The sequence below is a fragment of the Mastacembelus armatus genome, chromosome 16, assembly GCF_900324485.2.
Source record: "Mastacembelus armatus chromosome 16, fMasArm1.2, whole genome shotgun sequence".
NCBI classification, from domain to species: Eukaryota; Metazoa; Chordata; class Actinopteri; order Synbranchiformes; family Mastacembelidae; genus Mastacembelus; species Mastacembelus armatus.
Window position 1 is genome coordinate 23681658 of NC_046648.1, and position 26311 is coordinate 23707968.

Here is a 26311-nt window from a genome sequence, read left to right on the forward strand (position 1 = left end):
ACTTCACATTTTGCTTGTGACCTATACATGCCTTTATGATGAATTGAGCACTCTACAAAAAGCCGGCTGCGTTAAGTGAGATGAAATGGTTGGACATGGATGTGAGTTAGTGCTGACCCAGATTTGTTTGGGAGGATTCATTCAGCTCTGGTGCATCACACTGGAAAAGCTGACATGAAGCAGTCATTGCAGGCTCCGAACGGCTGAGCTGGTTGATCCTCATTTGCTCCTTGTCGCCTTCATCTTAATCTCTGTTGGCGAACTGAAAAGAGAAAAAGTGGGAAAAAACATGAAAGACATGAAAAAATATGAGATGCTCAAGATTTACAAACCGAGCCTTATTCCCCTCATTTTGATTTCTGCCTAATTTACACGCGGTGCATATCTAAGCTGAGCGTCTGAGCATGCAGTCGGGGCATTTCTCACTCATGTCGTTGTTTCTTGTGATGGCCCTGGCGGCTCTGGCACGGGGACCCTGCTGGGTAAAGTGGTAACTGAACTTGAGGATGCTGGAGTTGTTCTCCAACATGGAGGCGATCTCCATCTCAACCGAGTCGCCCAACTTCTGCCTCTGTACCAGGGAGAAGAGTGGAATATCATTCACCTCCTCAAACACCAAGTTCTGTTTTGAGATTTTTACATTTTAACAGATAAACCTGTTCTGATAGATACTCTAAGAAAACCACGTAACTGACGACAAAGACAATTAATGTATATTTTACATTTTGATACTGCTGTTGTAAATATGTCCTGACTTTTTTTTTTGCACACTAAGTGCAGTTTATCTGCTGTGAGACACGATCTATACTTCTCAGACCTGGTTGTCGATCTTCAGCTCCACCAGCGTGGCATTGTGGGCCATAGCTTTTATGACTGCCATCATGCCGTCTGACGTGATGAAGTTGGACTCAATATTAAGACTCTGCAAACTAGTGTTCTCCTTCAGCATCTCAGCACATGCCTGAAACACACACACACACACACACACACACACACACATATATATATATATATTAAAATTTAAACCTAATCACATATTAAAATGTATTTAAAATTAATCTGGATATAAAGATATAAACTTTATATCTGTGGAATATATTCTCTTTTCATCCTCCTACAAAAAAAAAAACAACTGAATTTTCTAGAGCTTGAGACAAACCTCTAACCCTTCAGTGTAGGTTAAAGGTTCATTCTGATGCAGTAGTGCATTTATTTGAAATATCAGTCACGGGTTGTTAAATTAGAGTACTAGAGTTTAACATACAGGAGTACAAAGAAAACTTGAATCCACCTTTAATACAGCATTGTTGTCTCAGTAACAAATACTGTGTGTCAGTATTCCTGCCTCGACTGTGTTGTTAATGCAAACACAGAAATCACAGACCTGCACAATCTGCTTGGGATGAAACATGCAATAGTTTTTTGTGCAGTAACAACACGTAGCATTTGTTGGCTGTAATAAAGTATTAAGTAATAAACTAATGTACTCACAAAGGCCACGGGATCATTGCTACGAGTCGCTGCGATGCTCAGAGATTCCACATGAGAGTTTCCCTTCATTGCCTCAAAGATGTCTTTCAGTGTTGGGATGGGAATGTCCTGCAGGAAAGATGATTTTAGCTTTTTAAAAGAAAATGACCCGGTGCAGCCTCGTTGCCCCCAGTGGTACAGGCACACTCTCCAAGCATTTAAATGGCAAAGTATAAATATGTCGGTTTAAAAAGAGATTTGCTTCAGCTGGTTCACTTTGATGCAAAGCTAATACACATTTGTTGTCTTTTCTCTGTGCTGTAGCCTCCCACTGTGCAGACCTTGATATTGTTGAGGTTGACTTCTGTCAGGCTGCTGTCGTTGTTGTGGATTCTCTCCAGGGTTTCCTCCACATTGGTGGGGTTGGGCGGCTCATCGGGATAGATCTTGAATGGATCTGGTTTCACAACACCTGACAGCACAGTAAAATGTGTTACAGCCACACAGTCGCAGTGTATATTTCATAAATCACAATATATTTGAAATATCCGATCAATTCTGGCCATGAGTCGGATTTTTAACCCATGAACGGCACTGATGGTGCCACACGTACTGTTGATGCCCTCAGTGTTGGCGATCTGTCCCGTGGTGCCCAGAGCATCGTAGTACTGCTTGTTGCTCATCAGTGTGTACATTCCAAGGATGGCTGCAAGTGCAGGAAAACAATCACCATGAGCAAAACAATGCAGGCAAAAATCTGTAACAAGATCACACGTCCAGAGTCATGTTTGTTTTTACCCTGCGCTGATATCTCCAAGGTGAGTCCAAGCACCGAGCATCACACCATGTTTAGGAAACGTTTCCCATTTAGATGAAGTTCAGACTTTTTATACTGGAGATACCTTTTTCATACTTTTTATTCTGCGCAGGTAGTTTTCTTCATAGCATTGTATCAGATTATAGTAGCTGTCAGATAAATACTCTAATGTGAAGTAAAAACTGCAATATTTCACTATAAAATGTTAAAAATCATACTTAGCTCCAAACTTATGGTACTTTACATTTCAGCCAAATTATCCACCGCTAACTCATACCGTAACAACTGCTTTGGAGATTAAGTGACACTCTTGAAATAAAGAATTCTTCAGAATAATAACGTTTTTATATTTACAACTGTGTAAAAAAAAGAGAAGATCTGACAATAGTGTCAGGTTTTTTGTTCTCCTGTTTATGACCAGGAGGGGGCAGACTCTTTGTTGTAATCTGCCAGCACCAAACTGTGCCACACACCAACTGTGTGATAGCAACCCCCCAGTCCACCTGCCCACCACCCAGCCTCCTGACCCAGTACGGGGAGCCATGGGAAGGGCCTTGTGAGGAGAGGGAGGCCATGGAGACAGCTGCCACGTCGGTGTGGGGGAAGGGGCAGCATAACCAGCCGTAAACGCCACCATGTCAACCGGTCTGTCCAGACAATAACCCATGGCAGCTTTACAGCACAAACTAGACAGAAGAAAACTATAGAGCTCGATACAGCAGTGTGTTAATAACGTGAAATAAAAGATGGAAATTGAGTCTCCAGGGTGACCTGTTGGCCCCTTCTCTCTCTGAGCTCATGGAGCAGCTCGGCCAGACTATTCATCCCATTTTAGTCTGTTTGCCAAACAGCCCAAACAAAAGACTGACAGAGGCTAACTGAGGTTTAATCCTCATCTGGAGCCTGTCCAGGGTTAAAACGGCAGTTTCTGCCTCTGACAGGCTGATGGAGCTGGACAAACAGGCTGCCCCTGCTCTGCCTTTCTGGATGCCTGCCTGCCTGCCTGTTTGGCCTGTCAGGTCACATGTTCACTGTGGATCACGCTCAATGAAGCAACCATGTTTAAGGATTCAATCTGACTTCACTGAGAATGTTACAATCTGCACAACATATAGACGAAGTGTTAACACCTCGGTTTCCTTCTATATTTCTTCCTCTGCTTCTCAGGGAAAATGCACATTAATTGAATATTTGCCCCAATTACTGACTGTCCACTCATTAACTAGCAAGCAGAAGCAGGTGAGACGGGTCTGACAAGCCTTTGATTCACACATTACAAACACATAATTGAAGGGTGGCGTCTTTAGACTTTCCAAATTAAAACCTCTGCACTGCATTTTCCCACCATGAGTAGACTAGTGCTGGATGCAACTGATGTTGATGAATGAGGAGTATTACTCTACTACTCTTACTATGACTGTGTTCTACTGTACATTACTGTAAACAAAGAGCAGCTGACAGAAACCTCACACTACACAGTCTAAGCTTCAGTAAAACAATTTGGAGCTTCAGGAAACATGAAAAACTCTGTTGTGTATCTGTGAGCGCAGTGACTTCCCACTTGTCTGTTTTAATCAGATACTGTAGCTTTGCCTCCACCATCCCCACATCCACTCCACCCTTCCTTTGGTGGCCTGGGGCCAGGCTTATTTATTTTTGTGTTGCTGAGCGTGGGGAATTGGACTCCATCAAATGTCTGGCCACGTCCGTTCGCCTGGACCCACTGAGCAGCTCCGTGTTCAGGGGAACAATATGAGAGAGACAATTAGGTCTGTACAACAGAACTATGTGGGTCAGAGCTCCTGTGATGAAAACCCTCTGGTCGCACTATGCTGTGCATGTCCTAATGGGCTAATAAGCACTTACTGCTGGGAAGCAGCACGAGGACCAACAGAGGAAGAAAATATTTTTCATTGCAGACGTAACAGCGTTTGTCTAACCTGCAATATCACACATCTCAGCGTCGGTGGCATTTTTCAGGGCTTCCTCCAGCTCTGGCTCCAAGATCACCTGCTCGTGCAAGGGGATCTCAGGTGCTTTCTTGGGAACAAAGGCCTTCCCTGGAGACAGACAGAAAGAATAGATGGGCCAAGAGATGAAAACAGAGAAAAAAACTGGTGGAATATTAAAGCTGAGAAACCGGAGAGGGCAATGATGCAACAGTCAGGTAGGAGAAGGGATAGAAAGATAGAAATGAGTCTAAGAGGTCCAGTTTTATCTTCTCATATCTATTCATTCATTAATCTGTAAACCACATTTTCCAGTGTTGTTTCAGATTTTAATGGGGTTCTGTAGTCTACATGTCTCTCTAACCATAAATCTGTCTCGGCTCTTTTCAGATCATGTTTCCTAAAACACACGTAAGCCGGAGCTTATCACGGATTTACAGTTTCATACATTTTCATCTTTTTCTTTGTGCTTTTCTCTTTCATCTTCACAATGTCAGCTGTTGTATTTCTGATTTATATTTAATAGGTGGGTTGCACAGGAACCATAGTACAAATATTCCCAGCCAAGTGAGCCGGTCTGGGTTTGGACCTATCAGCCTGTGGGACTGAGTTGAAAATGGCCCTGAAACTCAGTGAGCTGCAAAAATCCCACACAGACCTGAAAGTAAAAGCCTGAGCTGCTGTGCAGTGGTGCAGCACAGCGTACAACACAGCTGTGAGGGAGAAGGAAAAAAAGTCTGTACAAACTCAAGATATGCACAAACTGTGGGTAATGAGTCGCTGCACTGTTTCCATATACATATATATAGTACGGTATATAAGGTATTCCTGTCATTACTATACCTCTGCTGGTGCAATGCAAAAGCAAATGCATCAGTGCAGAACGTTGTGGTCTGTGCACAAAAACTGATGGGAAGATGTTTTCCCCTCGTGGGATCATGTGATAGCAGCAGACTCAACTTTCAAAGTAGGTAGTTGACCTACCTGTATATTCATGACATTATTTTTAACTTTGAGAACATTCCTGAAGTCACTCAAACTAGTCACAGTGTAGAAATGATCCTGCAGCTCCACATCCAGTGACTGTGGGTAGAGTAACAGGACGCTCGCTCGCCCACCTTTCTTCTCCCCGGTGAAGGGCACCAGGTCCTCCCTGTCCTGGTGTTCCAGGGCCTGCTTCTCCAGGTGCTGCATCAGGGCATCACGGTCAAACGGACCCGTCGGGCTCTTCTTCGTCTGGTCACGCTGCCTAAAGCCAGCTGGCAGCAGGGCATTCTGGGAGAACAGGAAGCCAAATGTTATTAATGTGACATTAGGACTAGAGAACACGGGGAGATGAAATTTAGGACTGAAAATAGACATAACCAGTCATCTGCTAATTACAGCCAGGTTATACATTCTTCCCTTGGAGCAACAAATAAAGAGATTACACACTCTCAGTGCAATTGTCCAAAATACTTAAATCTGGGCGTATTGCATCCCCCTTGATCTCTATGATTTTTTTATGATTTTTCTCCTTTTCAGCAAAAAAACTGCTCTTATGATTAATTCAGAGCAGCATGATGATGATCTGTTACCAGCTGTAGGTAGCCTACAGACTCCAAATGTGTGCAGTTTAAAACCTAAACTGAGGAGAAATTTTAACATAGATCTTTTGCTTTAAGTGTCTATTAAGTTTGTTACAACAACACTTGCTGTAATTGGATGAGAGGACTGAACAATTTCATATTTCAGCGTTGGCCCTTGTTCTCTTGCTGCTCACTGCTTGTATTTAACAAATGCATCTCTGGTGGGCTCACTGCAACAAAGAGAAACGTGAACGCGCCTCTTGCCTTGGCTCCATCGTACCCTGCAGGTTTGGTTGTTTTTTTTTAACCTCTGACAGTTAACAGGCTACACCTGTTGTGGGTAACATAAAAACACACCGACTAACAACCAGGAGGACCAAAACCACGCAGACATATGGGCCCGAAGAACCAGATTTGATCACAACGGGCCGTGTTGCACTGGGTAAAATAATGAGAAACCAACCACCTTGGCAGTTAAGAGAACTCAAGCACTCCTCCGTACCTCGGGGTCCATCTCCTGCAGCTCATAGTCCAGCTGATCCAGCTCCTCCGCACTGAGGCCCCTGAGGATGGCATCCTCGTCGATGTCCCTGGGATCCGACATGGCTCCTAAGGCTCTGGCTCACATAGACACACACACACACTCATACACACCACTACACACCCCTGGGTGAGAGGGCACTGTGAGAGGAGAGAAGAGAGAGACAGGACAGACAATAATAATGAGGTTTTGTTGGTGTTTTGCAGTTTTGGTGTGGGGTCCAGTCAAAAAACCGTTCAGAGATTATGATGGAGATGGATCATGTGAAACATTTGATTAGATAGTTCATTGACTCAGCCCTTATCTACCACTTCTCTCTAGATGTCACTGGACTGCTTAGACTGTAGGAGGAAAAAAAACAATGCAGATTATTAGACGTGATTATTGTCACAGTCGTTATGGGGAATATTCTTTAACTTGACAGCTGACAGTAATGAGAAAAGGTCCACCGTCAGGTCTGAGCCAAGGACGTTAGAGGTCAGCGTCACAACCCAAACTATTCAAACTATTTAATAGTATTCAAAACGGCTCAGTTCTTATTTTACTCTACCAGCGGGTATTTGGAGGCCCTGGGGGGTCCCCTGCATAGCATTTTGTGAACCGCTGTCCTTGCCAAATGGTTTCATGATCTTCATTGAGCTTATCGGCTGCCCAGCCCAGAGCGCTTCAATACATCGGTGATGATAATAATAGATGCGTTTCCACTAATAAATGTGCAGTACCCGGGAGGACAGAGTTGGTTTAAATGTGCTGCAGCAGCCTCCAGGTCACACACTTACATAAACTTCATTTTCAGCTTAGAACATGAGAGGTGAACAGCCACCCACTGATGCCCTGCAGTCTGAAAGGCAGGGAGGCAGAGAAGTGACGAAAACGAAACACAGAGAGAGAGAGAGAGAGAGCAATGTCTTTGTAACTCTAAACCCTTAGCTCACTACACAGCAACTAAGAATAGCAGACCGGAGAGAGCAGGAGGGTGGGAAGCAATCCTTTATTTATCATTGACCGACACTCGTTCATACAGTAGTGGACCCACCCGAAACATATCTGCACCCAGAGAGGAAAAGCTGCGGACAAACACTCGATGACAATCACAAAACTGTCTCTGACACAGCCAAGTGCAACGAGTTCAAACTACACAGCACGGCCCTCAAACTAGGAAACACCACAACGATAACATGCTGCATGTGTCCTGTGCCTCGTGATATGTATGAGCTAAACTCACCGGGTTTGTGAGCTCCAATGTTTTTCATTTTCTGTCCAGGTTTCACCCCAACTTGGCCAGAGAAGAAGAGCCATCAGGGTTCAGGTCAGAGAATGTGGTTTCATTCAGCCAGTCTGCTCGTATATCAGTAAGCATTAACATCTGAGGTCTGTGATGGCAACAAGAGTATTTTAGAGCAGCCATCTTTCTGCATCAGTGTCATGTTCAGGAATTAATTAAAGGGATATGTAGTAGGGAGTTTAGGCCATTATTAACTTGTGCTTTTACCAGTAAGGATTCAAAGTTTTCTCCATCAAAGTCTCTCAAGCCCAAAGACCAACAGCAGCTTAAAAGCAGTAAGATCGTAAAAGAATAATAAAGTGTGCAGTGTTTTATTAGCACTGATGTTAAAGAACCAAACCACAACATTTAGCATCTGAACTGGCACATTTCTAGTGCTACAGCTACAGCTGAGCCGCTGATCGATAAATCCACAGTTCATTCAAACATGCAAGGGCCCATGTCATCTAGTGAGCTGCAGCTCTGACGTGGTGTGCACAGTGTGTGTTGGTGTCTCAGGCTGTTGTCTAGTTGTTGTGTAGTTTCACAGCCCGACGTTGATAAAGTTGCTGCTTCTTGCAAATACGGTTTATAGTAAAATGATCTGTTGGGCCATTTGCAAAGAATTTTCCACAGTATCCTGAGTAACTAATGACCAAACAGGAGGCAACGACCTGAAACAGGAAATATGCAGCAAAACAGTCAGCAAACAAACATTTAATTCAAATTCAGCATTTGTGCTCTAGACACAGTGTTTCTGTGAAGGTGTGTGTTGGAGATGTCAGTGGATCGAGTGCACAGACTTTTACAGTGGAGCTTAAAGTCCTGACAGCTTGATGATGTGGTTTGCTTTGGTACAAGAAGCTCAGGTCACCAGGGAAATTGAACTGGATTAGTTGGACCCCTAATAAATTCTATTGTGGGCTGTGCAGACACACAAATGCGCTTGTGTCCTGTTTCAGTCACATCATGGACACATATACAAACTGTTCACATCACCATTTACAATCCAGTCCAGTAGAAGACCCAGTCACATTTTAGTTTTCAGCAACAGATAACATTTTTGGTCACGTTAGCCAAATCGTGTTTCTGTGAGACCACAAGTGCCTTTATCTGCTCCAGTGACCGACCACAGAAATGCTGGGGTATAAAAAGAACTCACAAGCTCTTCTTAGGATAATGAAACTATAAAACCACCTGTTAAAACATGTTCACGTGGGCCTGAGCTCCACTGGCCTCCCCTTGTTGATGCCGGGTAGCTCTAATGTGTAAAGCCAATGACACAAGCAGCGGCTCACACAGCTGAGTGTCAAGGAATATGGAGGAGATTTAAAGGATGAGGGTGAAGGAGGCTGCAGCTCAAAGGACCAGCTGGAGGATGAATCTACCAAGACCTGCTTGTTTTTGAAACACTATCAATAAATTATGTTGATATTTAGTAAAAACAGGCCATTGTGGTGTCTGTAAGGTGTTAAGGTAAAAGTCTCTCCTAAATAGTAAGTATAGTAAGTCTGGGATAACAAATGCAATGTCAGAAAACCACTGGTTTACATTTCATAAGTCCTCTGCTGTATTTCATGTAGAGAGGCGTCTGACTTAAGAAGGACGTGGGACCTACGGCTCCGTTTCCATCGACGCTCATGTGATTTTCCTGCAGTGAAGCCTCTGAGCCTCAATTATCGTTCAGTTAAATATGCGGCTGTTTTCTGTAGCTTGAGCCAAGAGCGAAGGCTCAGACAACTGCGTACCAGCAGCCACTGACATAAAACACAATACTTTTAATTACAGTTTTAGATCATGCTGACTTTGGTTTCAGACAAGTACAACTCCAGAACAGATCAACCATCAGAAACTCTGGGGAAATCCAGGTCTGTTGCTAAATGAGGTGCCACAAAATGAGAAAAATAAACCCTGAGACCGTGATAAGCAAACGAACTAACAAGCTACAACGTTTTGTTGTGACATTTCATTTGGCACGTTGCACGATCCAGGAAGCCCCTGACAACACTGGAAACAGGCTGGATGTTTGTGAATGTGTGGCCCTGTGGGGCTTCTGCCTGAACCAAAACAAACTGGGAGTGGAGCAGAACAATGGCCGTCATCTGCCACTGCCAATTTCTTTTTCCACTTTAAATCTCAATCATCAACTGTGCAATGCAGCTGCTGTTTTTGTGAGCTGAGCCTGGTTATAAGGACATGTCTGCATGTTATTGAAATTGATGATATTGTTTCTCTGACTATGATCACACTGGAAAACAGTGTCCTATGTGTAATTATTCCCTCATAAAGTTGGAACAAGTTGTGACTCTTACATAGCAAGTCAGAATTTCTCATCATACTGCAGCACTGACTGAATGATTTTAGCACTAAAACTATAATTAAAACTATTTCATGATGACAGATGATGTTTCTAAACACAGATTCATTTCAGTATAGAACCGTATTTTCTAAACGCAGCCTGTCACTAGTGACCCACCGAGCTGAACGATGGTGAACTCTGCCCTGAGACTCCACTGGACCTGACTCAAAGGTCACACGTCCTACATGTAAAGGTGCTGAGAATATTCACTGTAACTGGGCTCCATCATCAGAAAGGTGAATTAACGTCATGGATCTGCAGCTGCTCCAGCTGCCCTGATTACTGCACCCTTCTTTCCATCACCAGTTTCTACAAGCATGAACATTTCAGTCACAGCAGTCTCCACAGCCTGTGGCGTAATGTTCGCAGAGTCGCTTGAAGAACAAACTGACTGTAACCTCTTGTTTAGCAGAGATGGCTGCTGGTTTGTAGATCCACGATGCACTGCATGAGCGCTGGTACAATTCCTCATTGTCTTTAACAGGAAGAAGCTCCAGTTAATGTATTGCAGTAGGAGTTACAGTGTGTTTTATAAGTCAAAGACCACTAGGAGGTCTAGATTTCACAGCGACGAGGTTAGACACTCATAAATGCCCCAAAATGATTTACACTCTGCTTCTGTGCCGGGGGGGGGGGGTTGTTTTGACTGGGCAAGGAATCAAATCGTTTCTTGTGGTTCCAGTGTTTTCCCTCAGGTACAGGTTGAATTTTCCTGGAACAGTAGCAGAGTTTGGAGAAGTTGTGCCACAGAGCGCTCAGATGATCTGTCACCATCCGCAGGTCATCTCCTCCCAACTTACTGCCCGAGTGTTACATTCCAAATCAGCCCTCAGCTTAATTTTAGCTTCACAAGTCATCTACTTGCAGCAGTGTCGCTTGCTCCTTGAGACACCGTCACGGCCCCGTCCTGGCCCAGCTGCTGACCTGTCGCATAGATTCTGCTCCAAAACAGAACCCTCATTAAACACTGTGCTATGGCTGCAGAGGACTGATGCAGATGTTTAAGAAGCAATAAGTAGAACAGATCTCAGCGACGCTTCCTGATACTGCCTGAGCTAAAGTGGCCGAATCAGCAACAAAGTCACATATACATTAAGAGCAGACTCAAAATATAATTTGATCCGGTGACAGACACAAAAATGACAGACACTAATGGACTACAACGGGCGGGGATGTGCAGCCCTCCTTCCCAGATTCTAAATTATACATCTCCAAATCCCCAGTGATGAATTAACAGCACAGCAATGGACAGCTAGTGGAAGACTTAACCCCTAAACATACCACACTGACTTCTTCACTAGCTGATGCCTCTACAGAGCACCAAACAGAAACACATGATTTTTAGACTAAACTCAGCCCTAGTCCACCATTCATTCAGCTCGTACAGCCCCACAATCTCAGACTCACACAGGAGCCTCCGGTTCAAGCCCCAGGGGGAAGATTTAAGGAAGGGACCCCAAAATATGTTCACTGATCCCTCTAAACAAGTGAGAGAGAGAGAAGGAAGCAGTGTCACACTTACCTTCACAGGAGTGCAGTGCTGAAGACCCTCGGCAAGGCAGAGCCTGCGGTTAGAAACCAGAGAAAGTTGTTTCTGCTTTTTCTGTCCCCCTCCTCTCTCTCCCTCCTCTCTGGCGTGTCAGGCTTCAGGGCTGCTATGCTGAGACAGGCGCGCTGATGGCACTTTGAGAAGTCAGCATTTTATTATTTCTGCTGTGGGACAGGGGAGGGGTGGTACCGAGTCATGCAGAGGGAGAGGGAGCATTGGGGCATGAACTCAAACTCATCAGTCCTTCAATTAAAATCAAGTGACGAGTGAGCGAAAGAGAAGTGCTGACACCTGCTGGTCTGACTCAGTTCTACCTCAAACTCCCTGCACCTGTGTTTTTTTATCTTAAAGGGATTTTACCTCATTTATTCTTATCATTTTTATTTCAAGGCATCAGATTGGACTCTTGATTATTTACCTTAATGTGAAGCACCTCATGATGCATTAGCTCTGTGCTATTCTTATACTTTAACACATAATGAGGTTGTTTTCATTTCCAGTAATGGATCAAACAAAACCACTGTGTGTTTCATCTACATAATAAAGTGCTGAACCTGTTTTACTGGATATTAAAAACAAGTGGCAGTGAAGTCCTGCATTACTGCTTGCTTTACAAAACCCACTCATTTAATTAGAAGCTCTGTGGCTCTTTACTATCATGGTTTTACTATCACTGCATTTTCCAGTCCCACCCTGTTTCCAGCAGCAGCCGGCAACTCCGATACTCCCTGTCCAGCAAACAACAAACAAAGTCAGAAGCTACCTGGGAAACACAGCAGACCACCTGCAAGCCAGAGAGACAGATTCTACCTGGGGGAGACCAAAGCAGAGCTAAAGCAGAGGACCTGCTGTACTTACACTGGCCTGGTGGACAAAACAGGACTGTAAAATGTTTGTTAACACGTTAGCCATTTGCTGTGGGTTGATCAGCTGCTTGTGGAGCTCTACTGCCCCCTGGTGAACAGTGGTTACAGGTGCTCAAGATAAAAAGGAGAGAATGGTTGTAAACTCCATGTCAACATGTTTCAGTTTCTCTATGAGGGAGATTCAGCCTGATAATCTTTATTTTCTTGGTTATCTGTTTCCATCTACAATAAACAAAGTAGGGAATCACCTGCAATAAGTCACCATCAATGTTTACCGGCTGTTTCTCACTGCAATGGTGCAACCCCATTTTGTAAATCATTATTGGTCATATTCATTTAACCTCATCCTTCCTCCTCAGATGTCTGAGATCTCAAACGGCTAAGATCCTCATTCAGTGTTTGGTCTACTTTCTGATCCTGTTTTTGGTGTTTTCTAAGTTTTGTTCTCCTTAGATCTTTCACCACTTCCTCTTCCTTGGCAGCGTCTTTGTCATATATCTTTTCCTCATCCTTGTTTCCAGAGTTTACCTTCTGTGATATGGCACTTTACAAAGAAAAATACATTTACAGTTACTAGTTTCCCACTTTCCTCTTGCATAAACTCAAGTTCTTCACAGTTTTATTTTGTTTTATTATTAAACAGAGGGAATGCCGTCAGCTCACAGTAAAACCTGGTTCTGTCATTTGAGATGTAGCACATGCTAATAAAATCCCCTGGGAGGGAAAGTGATGGATTATGACACTTTAGCAAAACTCCACTGTATTTCCCCTGCATGTTTTGCACAGAAGAATTCAGAATAAAAGAGAGAGAGAGAGAAACAGTTTTGTGATATTAAGACTTTACATCTCCAGGAAAGTGTACGTCACATTTTAGGTTTCCAAAAAAAAACCCTTGACTGTTTTTTCTGTATTTCATAAAGCCCTTAGTAGCAGACCAACACGCAGTGCTCCTCTCCCACCACTGGGTGGCAGCAGACCGACATTAACCATGAAATCCTGCAAATTCTTATGAAATTGTTGCCTTCAAACAGGCAACCCGACTGTTAATGCCCTCTAGTTTTGGCACTGGAGCTATAAATGAGCCAGAGGGCTGCGTGAGTAAAAAGAGGTTTGAAATGAGCAATAGTGAGCTCAGAGGGAATACAGCCGTCCTTCTGTTAAAAACTTCACTGCTAAGATTCTGGATTGTGTTCAGCAGCATAATTTCAGCCTACACTGACCTAAATAATGACAGGTGTCTATTGGTAAGGTGATTAGAGGTGACGCTGTTTTGACCTTCCTGACCAAACCCTAAACATTATTATGAAACACACAATTTTATTTGAGTCTTAGCTGAGACACTGAACAAATGCGAACCGGCCACATTCTGTACATTACTGCGCACCAGAGATGCCAATGACAACGAAGGAGTGTTTTTAATTCATTCCTTTCCCTTTGTAATGTGAAAAGCACCTGTGTTCACACACCTTCTCCCACGCCCCCGCTTTCACATCTCCACCTAGGGTTTTTTTTTTTTTTTTTTTTATGCCCTTGTCTTAATTACATCCGTCCTGAATGTGAATGATGGAGTTCATTCTAAACAAACAGTAAAGGAACTTAGAAATTAGTGGAGAAACTTTTCTTTTTTTTATTAATCTACTTTCTGTCAAAGAAATAGTCCCTATGAAAACTGTTCACACACACACACACACACACACACAAAGCTCCAGGTAACTGCTGAGAAGTAAGTTCAGTTATTTGATTAGACACATTGAAATCACAAATAAAACTAAACCATCTGCTCTTCTGGATACCTGGTCATAGAGGGAAAATTGTGTAAGTTTCCTCATAAATTTGCTGTGAGGTTTTGTGAAACTGCTCGATGACATCGCCAAACTTAACATAACGCAGCAACAGACTAAAACGAAATTTTTACAATAAACAAAACGATTGAATCCAAAATGACAGTTTTTTTTTTTTTTTTTTTTTTTTTTTTTACAGTGGTGTCATTTTCCATTATTCCATATACTTTACCTGTAAATCAGTATCACGAAGCTGGAAGACTTTAATTTAAAACAGGTTTGAAAAATGCCCGGTCATTTAACATGAGTTGCTAAAAATGCACTGAAACACCAGTGACTGGGCCAGTTTGACAACCTGGATGACAATAAAACCTGGAATGAGCTCGACCATCAGTAAAGTCAGTTCATCCTAATTGTTTTATAGTTACAGTCCAGTCAAAATGAATTTATTGGCCAACTTCCTCATGCTCTCATTTCCACTTTGCCTCAAAACACAATAATAAAAATATTTTTCTCTGCTTTTGGTTCAGAACAAATGAAACTGATCAGAATATCCAGAGCACTAACTTAGGCCAGAAGGAGTTTTTCTAACTAAAAGCTTGTGTAAATAAGTTTGTGTGAACGTGTTCTACGTGCGTGCGTGTGTGTGTGTGTGTGTGTGTGTGTGTGTGTGTGTGTATATTTCCAGTTAATGACTCAGACACCCAGGGGAAGGGGGAGGAGCTGGCTTAAAAGCAGTGACACTGAGTCCATGGCCGAGGCTTTAACCAGTTCAGACCAACTTCATTCAAAAGAAAAGAAGAAGACAAAGACTTCAGCTTTTTGACAAAACCTCTCAGTTGATTATCAAGCACCTGACCAACCAAAAACTGATAAACACATGACTAAACCACAATCTGGCCTTTATGACTGACCAACACAAACATGGCAACAAAATAAAACCATTTGTGTTGCCAGGTCTGTCAACAACAAGACGCAAAGCCAGAGCAACACTTCCTGCTCTGCTGCAGCTTGTACATTATCAACCTTTTATTTTTCACAACTAAACTAACAAACAACTAAAGATAAACATATATTTTTACATATATATTCCATTTATTTCATGATTTTGAGACTGATGCCTCTCTCATGTCAAACGTGTGCACGTTGTTTGTTTAAAACAAAAGTTTGCATTTTAGTGCCTAAGGTCAAGTGATAAGTGCGTGGTTTATAAAGTGTCAGTGATATTAAGAGGTGTCGCTGGGAGTTTTTTTTTTTTTTCTCATTACATTTCATTTGTTCTTATACAACATTTGTTAAAAACTAAACAATGAAAGGAGCCAAAGTTTTCTACTAGCTGTTTAACCAGCTTTGCAAATCTTGAGCTAATAACAAATTTAATGTAAATTTTGGAGACGTAGTGAGAGAGAGAGCGATAGAGAGAGTGGGGCTCTCCCCATCCACAGGAAGTCTGTGGGGCTCTCCCTTCATATTCAAACTAGTCCCATGGGTAAAACCAAATCAACAACTAAAACTGTTTTTTCTTTTTTTTTATGTCTTGTAAAAACTGAAGTCCAATATTCACAGTGTTTGACACACGTCAGCACTGTTTCCTCTTATATATACACATCCACACTGGAAACCAGATGTCAGATATAGCTGCTTCCTCATTCTGTGAAATGGAAACAATGCGGTAGTTCAAGTAAAATCCATTCTCCACTCTCAGGTGTTCAGGTGAAGTTACCTAGAGTCTGGACTTTTAAGGCTGAAATGTTTTGACCTAAAAACTCAAAAGTCCAGTTGCCGTGACTCAGCCTGCAGATAAAATCATCTATGCTGGTTTGTCCTGCACCACTAGAGGGAAGTAGAGCTGCTGGTATTTTCAACACAAAGGCTTTTTGTCTGAAACTGCCGCCCCCTCCTCCTGCTTCTGCTTTGTACGTGTGCGTTACGTGCACAATGTGATCAGAGGACACTGGCCGTGTTGACAGAAAATATAGGCCCTGTTCTGCACTGCCTTCACGTTTTTGTTCCCTATGTTTTTAGCCAGCAAATACACAGAGATATCAAACAAGCCACATCAAAAACATTCCACAGTATGACCATACTACAACTAATGTAACCACAGCTCGCCCAAACCTGTCTGACCTCATAGTGTCGTCCCCTTGGTGAGTCTCACAAGGTGTTTAGTCTGTCTGATAAAGACCAGAAGTCAGGCTGCATCAGCGTATGACTCTGCTCTGTAGGTGCTCTGCTTACTCAGCTGCAGTGATGCCACGATAAATGTACATAGGAGCTATAGTACATTATATTAGTACACTGAGGAGTGGCACCGGCTTGGCAAACTACACGCATAAGGTTATGACTCAATGAGGCTCTAACGTGGCAAAGGAGCAGCCAGATAAGGGAACAGGGCCAGGTGAGTCTACAGCACAGGACAGGTCAAAGTGCAGTGATGGAACGTAACTAAGTACATTTACTCAAGTACTATACAGTACTCAGGTATTTGTACTTTACTTGAGTATTTCCATTTTGTACTACTTCATCAATGTTGTACTTTTACTCTGCTAGATTTATCAGGTGAATCTGACAAAATACAGTCTGATCATCAAACTTCATTGATCCCTGGTGGGAAATTCCCAAGATACCCAGCAATATGGAAAGTACTTCAAATTAGAAGTATATAAGGTAGTTAACGTCAGCTACCCAGCAGTATGGAAAGTACTTCTAATTTGAAGTATATAAGGTAGTTAACATCAGCTACCCAGCAGTATGGAAAGTACTTCTAATTTGAAGTATATAATTAATTAATTTTTGACTGCACTTCTACTTGAGAGAGAGTACAATTACACTGTGGTAGTTTTACTAAGTTAAATGATCTCAGTACTTCACAGTGAGATTAGATGCAGCAATAAAAGGTGTTTACAGGCCTTTGCATTAAAGCTGCTCATAAAGGATTTAACCATGGATCAAACAACTGAAGCAAGTTGTTCCTAATGATAAACTCAGTTGGCAGCTCCTCTCAGCTTATAGAGATTACAAACACATTGTTATTGTTTTGGTTCAGTCTCACTGCTCTCATCAGCAAAATCTCCAAAAAAATCCAATGTTATGCCACAACCTGCAGACTGATTAGCAACTAGCTGCTGAACACACAGGGAGATAAATGGGCAAAATATTCCTTCTATAGGGGTTGATGGAGAACAAACCACAGCTTAAAAAGTATAATCAGTCTTTTTAGAGTAACAATGGGAAAGAGGCCTCCTTGGTTTTACTAAACTCAGTTCCTTTTTAGCTGTTAGTGTTTTGGTTCATTCTTGTCTTTCATCATTTCCAGCAGCAGCAGGAAGCAGCTGTTTTCAACAAAAAGCTCTAAATACTGTGCACTACCTGTTCGGCACCAAACAACTGACAGGCAAAATCAGCAGCTAGCATGGGAACGTTAGCTGCTAAAGCTGCTCGCAGCTAAAGGTCCAGATGTTTCCCTCAGGAGATGACAAAGACCAAAAACACAACTACAGGAGACTCCAGAAACTCCAGACTGCACATAAATGATAAAGTTGCTCCACAACTGCTTGATGTGGACATAAAAACCTGTTTGCTAACATGTTTGTCATATCAGTGAACACATCATTGGCATACCATTACCTTCAGGTATGCCAATGATGTGTTCATGGCCTGTATCTGCTGCCCCCAGTTAAAAGGAAGGGGAATAATTGACTTACACTCATCCTGTGCACCCAGGTACATCTCCAAAGGAACACTATAGGAATATAATCCTGTTTGCTAAGTCATTCACCACATTGACTTTGCATTGACTGCAGATTGCACTGCCCCCCAGTGGCCAGGATCTCAATTTGTGCAGCTTTAATTAGGACGAGCAGCACCACAATGTAAAAGTGGTAAATTACAAGTCGACTCCGGGAGCAGATCAATTATGTTGAGAGGTATAAAGGTACAGTTGCAGGAAGAACATCAAGGGACCACACTGTTACCTCTCAGGGGCTGAACATGATATATTTTAATTTCATCACCATTTCTTTTATTTTGAAAGGGTCCATGTTATATAACCTTACGTAACATTACAACATTTATTTCTGCCCAGAATTGCGTTAATTATTTTGCCAAAGATCTTCTATTGATGACGGGAGAGCCAACCCACTTGGTTAAGGTTCCTCTCAGTGGGGTTGGAGCCAGGACTTTTCCAGAAGTGTCTGTAAAGGTGTGCAAAATAGAAATTCCCAGTTCATTTCAGTACAATTAGTTTCCTGCCATACCACAAATATTCAGAGTTATTGTCTTGCTGTTAGTAACACTTCAGAAATGAAGTGGACCCAGAAATAGAACAACACATGTTTAAAGTGAATAAGCTTTTCCCTAACACTAAAAAGCCACATATGATCTGCGGCACCTCCCACGCATACCAGTGATGTCTCTCTCAGGTGTGAGGGTCCTGACCAATAGCTGTCGACTTGTGCAATCAAAGCTTCTTTATTAACCTTTAAACCACAAAATCCAGACAGGGGACAAGTTAGTGTCTTGGTGAGATGCTGCCTCACCGCAGTCATGCAGAGTCTCTGGACCTCGACCCAGTTCTTCTAGTTTTTCCCTGTTTTCAGTGCTTTGATGCCGGTGGTCGGAAGTGCCCTCTGAAACTCCACGCTCCTCCCTCTGGGGTGTGTTTGGGTTGAGATCTGGGACTGAACGCCACAACAGATGATTCACAACTAGAGAGTTTCGAGGCTGATGAGAACTTTCAGTCGTGTTTCGCTCATTGCTAGAAGGTTTTCATTTCAACTATCACAGTCACTTAAAACCAAAGATGTGAGCACTGAAACATGCTCAGTATGTTCGAAAGATATTGTCCCACAGTCACACAGTCACAGTCACATCTATATGAAACCCCTGGTTTCATATAGATGTGACTGATGCAAACTATGCAGCCAAGCTGGTCTGAAAGGTTTATTACACATAATACTAATGAATGACAGGCATTCAAGATAAGGCTCAAACCTCTTGCAGCCATTTTGATCTTCAGTGGGTGAGAAGGAATGGATGTCCTCTCAGACATGTCGAGGCAAAGACTGTTCTCTACGATGTCTCTGCGATGATTCACATGGTGAGACAACACTGGTTACCTACATACCAGTGTGTGTATAGGTAATCAGATGGTTCACTGGACTTACAGCCTCCATAACTTCTGAGAGACCATAATGAGAGCCAACATGAGTTGCAGTACAGCATTAAAAAAAAAAAACAAAGAATTGATCTATTTCAGGCTACAATAGGTAAAAAATGACTTTCTCTAAATGTTACTGGACTGATTAGATCAAATTCACCCGTCTGTAGTTTACATCCACTCCTGGATGGGAATGTGTTTTGTCTGGGGTGGCATTTTGTTGTCAGTGTTTTTACATAACGTCTTCTCAATAAGCAGGTAGTTAGCATAGATTGTTCATTTATTTATTATTAGTATTAAGTGTTAAGTCTTATTTACTGTCAACAATATATCACACTCTTTGTTCCCTCATAGTGTGTGTGCAAGCTTTATTGCAGTGGCAGGGCGAGACAAAAAAATTGCACCAGCATTTGCTGGTCTCTCAAATCTCAAATTTAAGGGACCCAGTACTGAGAAATGAGGTGAATGTTGCTTTAATGGACAACCAACCCACGTCTGCCTACGCAGCTGACCTTTACACCAAACAAAAGTGTAAATGTCATTTCAGCTCTAACAGAGGTGTCTGCTGGGAACTGCTCAACCCACTGCAATGTCGTCTCTATCAACAACTAACAACTTACTCTTATGTGTGATACACTAACACCCTTAATATTACATTCTAACTATAGGAGAGGTCACATTTATAATACTACTATTGTGGCGGTGAACCCAGCAGAGTGGAACCTAAAAGCAAAAACGGTCTTTTAGCATACGGGGCTCTGTGCACAGCACATCTACACAGATTTCTGGTGCTGGGTCAGAAAAATGGAAAGTGATTTGAGCTTCCCAAAGACGACTGAATGCTCCAACCAAAGGAAAAAAACAACTGGAAAGAAATCACAGCAATGTGATTTATAGAAACCTGATGTCAGAAAAGACAGATGAGGTGAAACCAAGATGGTTTCATGCAAGCAAACAAAACAAGGTCTGGTTCAAGCAATAAAAACAATTAATACCCCAACACACACACATCAAGGACAGAAACACCCACACAACTCAACAAGCACAACCACAAAACAGAAAACAACATACAAATTGCTCTCAAACCAGCACACGAGCCACAAAATACTCCACAGCACCAATCTCTTTGTTCCAAGTGTATTTCATGGCAGTGGGGACTGATAAAGCTGAATGGGTGAAAAGCTGAATGGGGCCAGACAGGGGTGGCGTGTGTGACGTTCACAGTCACATGGCAGATCGCGTTCCCTTTGTCTCCAAACCCCACGCGCTTTGTCTGAACAAGGGGATCCGATTTCCCCTCGTCTTTGATGCCTTCTCTCTCTGCAGCCCTCATTCTCCATCCCCCCTTCACCACACACACACACACACACACACACACACACACACACACACACACACACACACACACACACACACGGTCTTGCCTTCTGCTTACTGGAAACCCGACACAAGGCTGCAGTTGGAGGTGAATGCATGGCCATGAGCCAGAGGACCTCATCAAATGACTGCATGTGGAAAGAATTCAGGCCCCAAACCAAGGAAGAAGACATTAGTCATTAGCCTTATGTCCACAAAAACAGCAAGTTTCACTCATGCAGAACATTAACTGCTGAAAAGTGTGAAAGTAAAAACAATATTACTATTTCCCTCTCAGGAGGACTGATCATAAACAATCTCAAATTCCAACCAGTGTTTCTCCAGTTTTGGCAAACGTGAACTGAAGGTCGTCTTCTCAGTGTGTGAACGCTTGCACACAGATCACCTTATAAGGGAAAAGACGTTCAAAGCCAGAAAAAAAGAAGAACTGATATATATATAATATAAAAACACAGAATCATGCTGCATAGAAGAAGAAACAGTGATGTTAGACTGTAATGTGTTTGCAATATTTATAGAAAGTGTCTGCTTACAAGTTACTTTCCACAAACTAAGACGTTTCATTCATTAGAGCCGGTGCTGCCTGATATCTCTGCTCTCAGATAACCGCTGTCCACGCTCAGCATGATTAAAACATCAGGGCAACGTTAGTGTGAGTTCATGGAAAGTACCCTGAGTAAATTCAATAGGCATCCTCATTTTTCAACCTTTTACCGCCTTTCGTTTTCCTTTGGGGTAGAGCTCGATGTGGAACAGTTGTCATTATGTGTCATGTATCTTGGATCCATATACTATAATCAAATCAACTAATAAACCACTTCCAGACTGCTGTTAGTTGGGAAATATAAACACTGAGCTCAGTAACGATGAAATGATCCCACCCATGTGTCCAGAATAATGTGTCACTTGTATTAATACGATAAGATATATATAGACATATGAAGTCTAAAATAATGGTTGAAACCAAACGTCTAAACAAGCCGTCAGTCTGTAGTCGACTTCGCGCTGCAGTTTTACAAGCAAAACATTTACATTCAGCATGTGACCTGAATTTCCATATGGCCTGTCTATGGGGGGATAATCCATCTTAACGGTCACTGGGCATCTCCATCTAATTTATACAGCAAAACAACATGTGGTATGTAAAGCATGCCTTTGATTGCATTGTTTTGGAGGCTTCTGCTGTCAGAGATGGCGGGGGCCCTCACCCTGCTGAGGTCTGCCCAGCAGACTGCAGGGATCAGGGTGGCCCCTTCCCGCACACACAGTTCTTTCACTATTTAGGCAGCAAACTTCCTGCAGCCGGGCTGATGTCAGGGCCGAGGAACGCGCAGAACAAAGCACACTGGGGGGCCTTGTTCTCTAGCAATGACAAGACCTTGGGCAGCAATCCAAACCACATGCCCCCCCCCCCCCCCCCCCACACACACACACCCACACACACACACACACACACTCACTCACACAGCCTAAGATGGAGCACAGTGCTGGGAGCGTGAAGAGTGCAGGGAACAAGTAGAGTAATAAGAGAAATGGACGCAGTGGAAACCTGCAAGTAGTTTACGATAACACAGCAGTACTTGTTTGTTTCTCTTTTGAGGTGGGGAGGGCTGAAATTTGCAGGAGGCTTTATAAACTCAGGAGACAGGAGTCTGGACATGGAGCCTTTGTAAAAGCATCACATCTAACAGAACAGGAGCCGGTAAAAGGCTCAGACACAACCTGTGTCCAAATGTCCCCCCTAGTCCCTATACAGGGCCCTATCTAGTGAGTGCGCCATTTTGTAGCAGTGTCCAAATCGCTAGTAACTGAAAAGTAGTGCCCTCAAAAATTTCCCACAATGCACTGTAAAAAATAGTGAGCAGTGACGGTCACTAGATGGGCAGAATAGACCATCATGCATTGCATGGATGAAACGTTATATATGTAGATTCAAGATTGTAGCTGAAACTTTTGAACAGATGGTTAAGTTTTTACCACTAAATTATAAAAATAATAATGCACATGTACCACGGAGCTGGAACCAATCCCAGCATGCAGTGGGTGAGAGGTCCGGCTCCCCCGGACAGATCAGCTGTCTATCATAAGGCTGACACACATATTCACACCAACAGGCAATTTAGAGTCACCAACCAACCCAACCTGCATGTGTTTGGACTGTGAGAGGATAAAACCCATGCAGACATGGATAAAACATGGAGAGAACATGCAAACTTCACTGAGGTTCAAACTGAGACCCTGTGAGATGATGGTGCTAACCACATCCTTACCGGGCCGCCCCTCTGGCATTGTAGATCAATAAATATACAACAAATGAGAATCAATAAGTTAAAAACTCTTAGTTTTAAAAGGAAACCACTCAGGAATTACACACAGGAATAGTTTGACATTTAGTGAAATATACTTAATTGCTGTCTTGTCTATGCTTAATTGAGATCATAGATACCAATCTCATAGGAGATACAGCTTGTTCATTTGTGAGATTTACAACTATTAGCAGTTATATTGCTAAAACACCTGCAGGCTCAAAAACCATTAAAAACAGTTTTCAGATATATTATTATCTTTTTTCGGCAGCATCATGCAAAAATGCAGCATTTCTTTCTGCTGAAGTGTGATGATTGAAATTAACAAACAGACTTCTATGGCCGTCAAACGCTACGGTAAATGGGTAGCACCAGCTGCATTTAGTTTTTACTGATATCCAGTGTATATCTATTGCTACAGGCAAATGTGCAGTCCAGGATGAGGTGTGTGTACAGTGCACGAGTGTTCAGGGGCAAAACTCATGAAATGGGGCAATAACTTCTATAAAAAACAGCCGTTTGATGAGAACATGGGGCTTGTTTGTTACCAGAACTGTGGGCACCTCTGAATAAACAGGACTCACTGCAACAATCAAGGAACAGGGAGTTTTACAGCCGCAATATGCCAAATGAAATAGAGTCGGGCGTCAGAATGAAACAGAAAGTGTGGGTGAAGGCGAAAGGAGGAGACTGTTGGGCAAACAGAGGCATAATAGACTTGCCAGGATACTGCTCTTTGATCCTAGTTCAAATCTTTCAAATTTGAGGACCCATTCAGGATATCCCTGCAGGCTGGAGCAAAGCAAACATGTTTTACTGTATGAAATGTGATTGCTATGAGCTATGCGTACAAACACACACGATCACTTTCTCTAGAATAAGCAAAGAAGTAAATGAAGATGAAGCAAATATGCAGATACGGCACAAAAGAGTCAAAACAGACATCAAAGAATTTTCTGAGCCTACGCCAAAGAACTTGAGGGGTGGAGACGTAATGATATCACGTTATGAAGAAAGAGATCAACCAGCAAAACAAAACATGCAGTGCAGTCTGTGGTATGACTAAAGGCAGAGCAGGCCTTGTGCCTAACAACGCCTAACAACCAGAATAACAAAAATAAAAAGTATGATGTCTTTCTTCTGAAATAGAACCAATATATCTTGAGGGCTGCTGTCTTCATCATCCTGTCTAAGACCATGTTCCCATGATCTGCTCATGAAACTGAAACAACGCCCACGCCCAGTTAAGTGGATGCTCATTGCATTCCTGAACAAAAATGTCAACAAAGAAAACATCTGTGTGTGAAGAAGTATACATTTATTATCCCATTTAATTCTTCAAAGCAGAATGAAACAGGTTTTGATGGTGAAAGGATCAGGCAGTATGTTCATCGGTGGAAGAAGTACTTAGATATTTGACTTCAGTAAAAGTACAAATGCCACAGTGTAAAAGTCCTGCGTTCAAAATGTTCAGGCAGATCAGAAAGCTGGAAGAATAAAAATCTAAAATGAGATCGAGCGTGCTTAGAAAACCAGAAAATTCAAAAATAAGGATCTGGTTCTCTCTGCAGCTGAGTTAAATAAAGGCACTACCCTGTGAGAATTTGCATTATATAATTAGTGACCCATGTAAACTCAGGTTATGGTTAAATAAAAACACTAAATGCAACACACCCAGCGCAAATGGGTCTGCTGAGACATGTTAAAAGCAGAAAGAACAGCTCATATAGGTGGAATGATGCTGAAGCAGCAGGTTTTTATGGGGTAATGCCCGGCAGCACGTTTTCAGATCACCCCGTCTGTTCTTGAACTGGTGTGTGATCTGTTGCATTTGTAATCAAGTCAGATCTCTCGTCTCATCCTCACAGATCAGCAGCCTGTGATGTTATTGAAAGGCCCAGTCACGTCTGTTGGGAATACAGTCACTTACGTAAGGCTCAGCAAGTCCAGACATGCACTAACTTAACTGGTATTTTCAGAGCAGTTGCAGAAATCTGCCTCCCTGTTGCAATTCAGAACAACATGTTCCCAGCAGCTAATTCAGGTTGTTTGTGGAATGTCAGGCAGAATGAAAACAGCCTGCAGTCCTGCACGTCTTCTCCCAGCACTTACACTGAAGGACATGGTGGAAAAAAACAAGCAGCGGTCAGTTGCTTTCCTTATTTAAAATGTTCCTCAATAGGGTTTTCCTGTTCTTTGTTTATGCACAGACTAGTTTTGGTAAAAAAAGAAGAAGAAATCATTCAGGCAAACATTAATCCTACTGGTCCTAAGCATTGTTTTATCTGTTCTGAGCATTATTGTTTACATATTTACCCCGAGTCCTCCCACTGTGCATGAAAGAGACAGCACCTCTGGTCTTCTCAGCCATGGGCTCCATCCAACATTTCAATTCAGTTGATTTGGATTGTGCCAAATCACAATAAAATCATCTCAAGGAACTTTAAACAGACTGTTGAGAGAAAAAAACTCCCTTTAAAGGAAGAAACCTCCAGCTGAACCGGGACAGAGGACAGGGAGTCACAAACTAAAGAACGAGATAAGACACAAAGTTAGTGAGATTCAATGGAGACATATAAATGTATAAGAACAAAGGAACTGATCTGATTGCAATCACTGAACCCATCAAAACTCCAGCTGCTGATGATGCATTCCACCTCTTGCACTTTGCACCTGGTTCAGCCCTGTTAACGTCAACAGCAAGGTCACGAAAACTGCAGAAAGACTATTGGACACGCTCATGACACCATTACCCAGGTGGTTTAGACTTGTGATTGGACTGTGGCCTGTTTCAAGAAAATACAGTCCATAGTGTTGTGACCTTTTGTTCCTTCTTCTCTCTCTCTGCTGCCTTTACTCTTGAGCCACAGATTCATCAGACGTCATTCTTTCACTGTGCCCTTTATCTCCTGTCATAGCTTCATGAACTGGTGGCATCGTCTGCTTCATAGGTCACCTCAACCTGGACAACAGAGGCCACAGGTTGTGTAATACAGTTCAGTTAAATAAAAAAGTAGGTCAGTGCTGTTTTAAAAGGCTTACACCCTACCAGAACATTTGCATTCCACTTAAATGATGCAATAGTCTTCTATATACGGCTACAGTCTACTGTTAAACATGCATGTAAACAGCACTTAGCGGTACCTCAGGTCTGCAGGCTTTGTGATTGGTTGATGCAACTGCAGAGCTCTTTGCTGGATGAAAAAACAGCTGTCTTTATTTTACTGAAATCCAGAAGAAATCCAGCAGAAATCCCCCCCATAATCCTGCAGACTCCCTAGAGACATTCAACAACTGGAGCGAGGA

General features: G+C 42.5%; 2 protein-coding genes across 5 annotated transcripts in view; both read right to left on the reverse strand.

Annotated features, from left to right (window-relative positions):
- Positions 1-8: 8 nt before the first annotated feature.
- Positions 9-11629, reverse strand: tmod4 (tropomodulin 4 (muscle)). 2 transcript variants are annotated; one of them, XM_026316576.1, is made up of 10 exons: positions 11491-11629; positions 6307-6485; positions 5355-5511; positions 4228-4347; positions 2084-2176; positions 1812-1942; positions 1492-1599; positions 818-961; positions 427-571; positions 9-262 (listed from the first exon to the last, which is right to left on the reverse strand). In XM_026316576.1, exons 2-10 carry the CDS (start codon positions 6406-6408, stop codon positions 240-242), a joined length of 1023 nt encoding a protein of 340 aa, XP_026172361.1. In that variant the 5' UTR covers positions 6409-6485; positions 11491-11629; the 3' UTR covers positions 9-239. The 2 variants fall into 2 exon arrangements, with proteins under 2 accessions (XP_026172361.1, XP_026172362.1); XM_026316577.2 differs by lacking the exon at positions 11491-11629 and adding an exon at positions 7571-8006.
- mcl1b (MCL1 apoptosis regulator, BCL2 family member b) overlaps positions 11571-26311 on the reverse strand; it is a 43618-nt gene continuing 28877 nt past the window's right edge. Inside the window, exon 4 of one of the 3 annotated variants that reach the window (XM_026316579.2) lies at positions 11571-11681. In XM_026316579.2, coding sequence (XP_026172364.1) covers positions 11624-11681 — 58 coding nt within the window. In that variant the 3' untranslated portion in view covers positions 11571-11623. Of the gene's footprint in view, positions 11682-25030; positions 25119-26311 lie in introns of those variants that run through there. The other 2 variants (XM_026316580.2, XM_026316578.2) reach the window with 2 other exon arrangements.

Bases quoted from the DNA above. Each gene is read 5' to 3' on its own strand.
- tmod4 (XM_026316576.1), bottom strand. From the start codon at position 6,408: ATGTCGGATCCCAGGGACATCGACGAGGATGCCATCCTCAGGGGCCTC. The intron at 4,348-5,354 runs GTGGGCGAGCGA...GTCTGTCTCCAG, and splicing joins CTTCACCGGGGAGAAGAAAG to GGAAGGCCTTTGTTCCCAAG. The intron at 572-817 runs GTCTGAGAAGTA...TCCCTGGTACAG, and splicing joins AGCTGAAGATCGACAACCAG to AGGCAGAAGTTGGGCGACTC.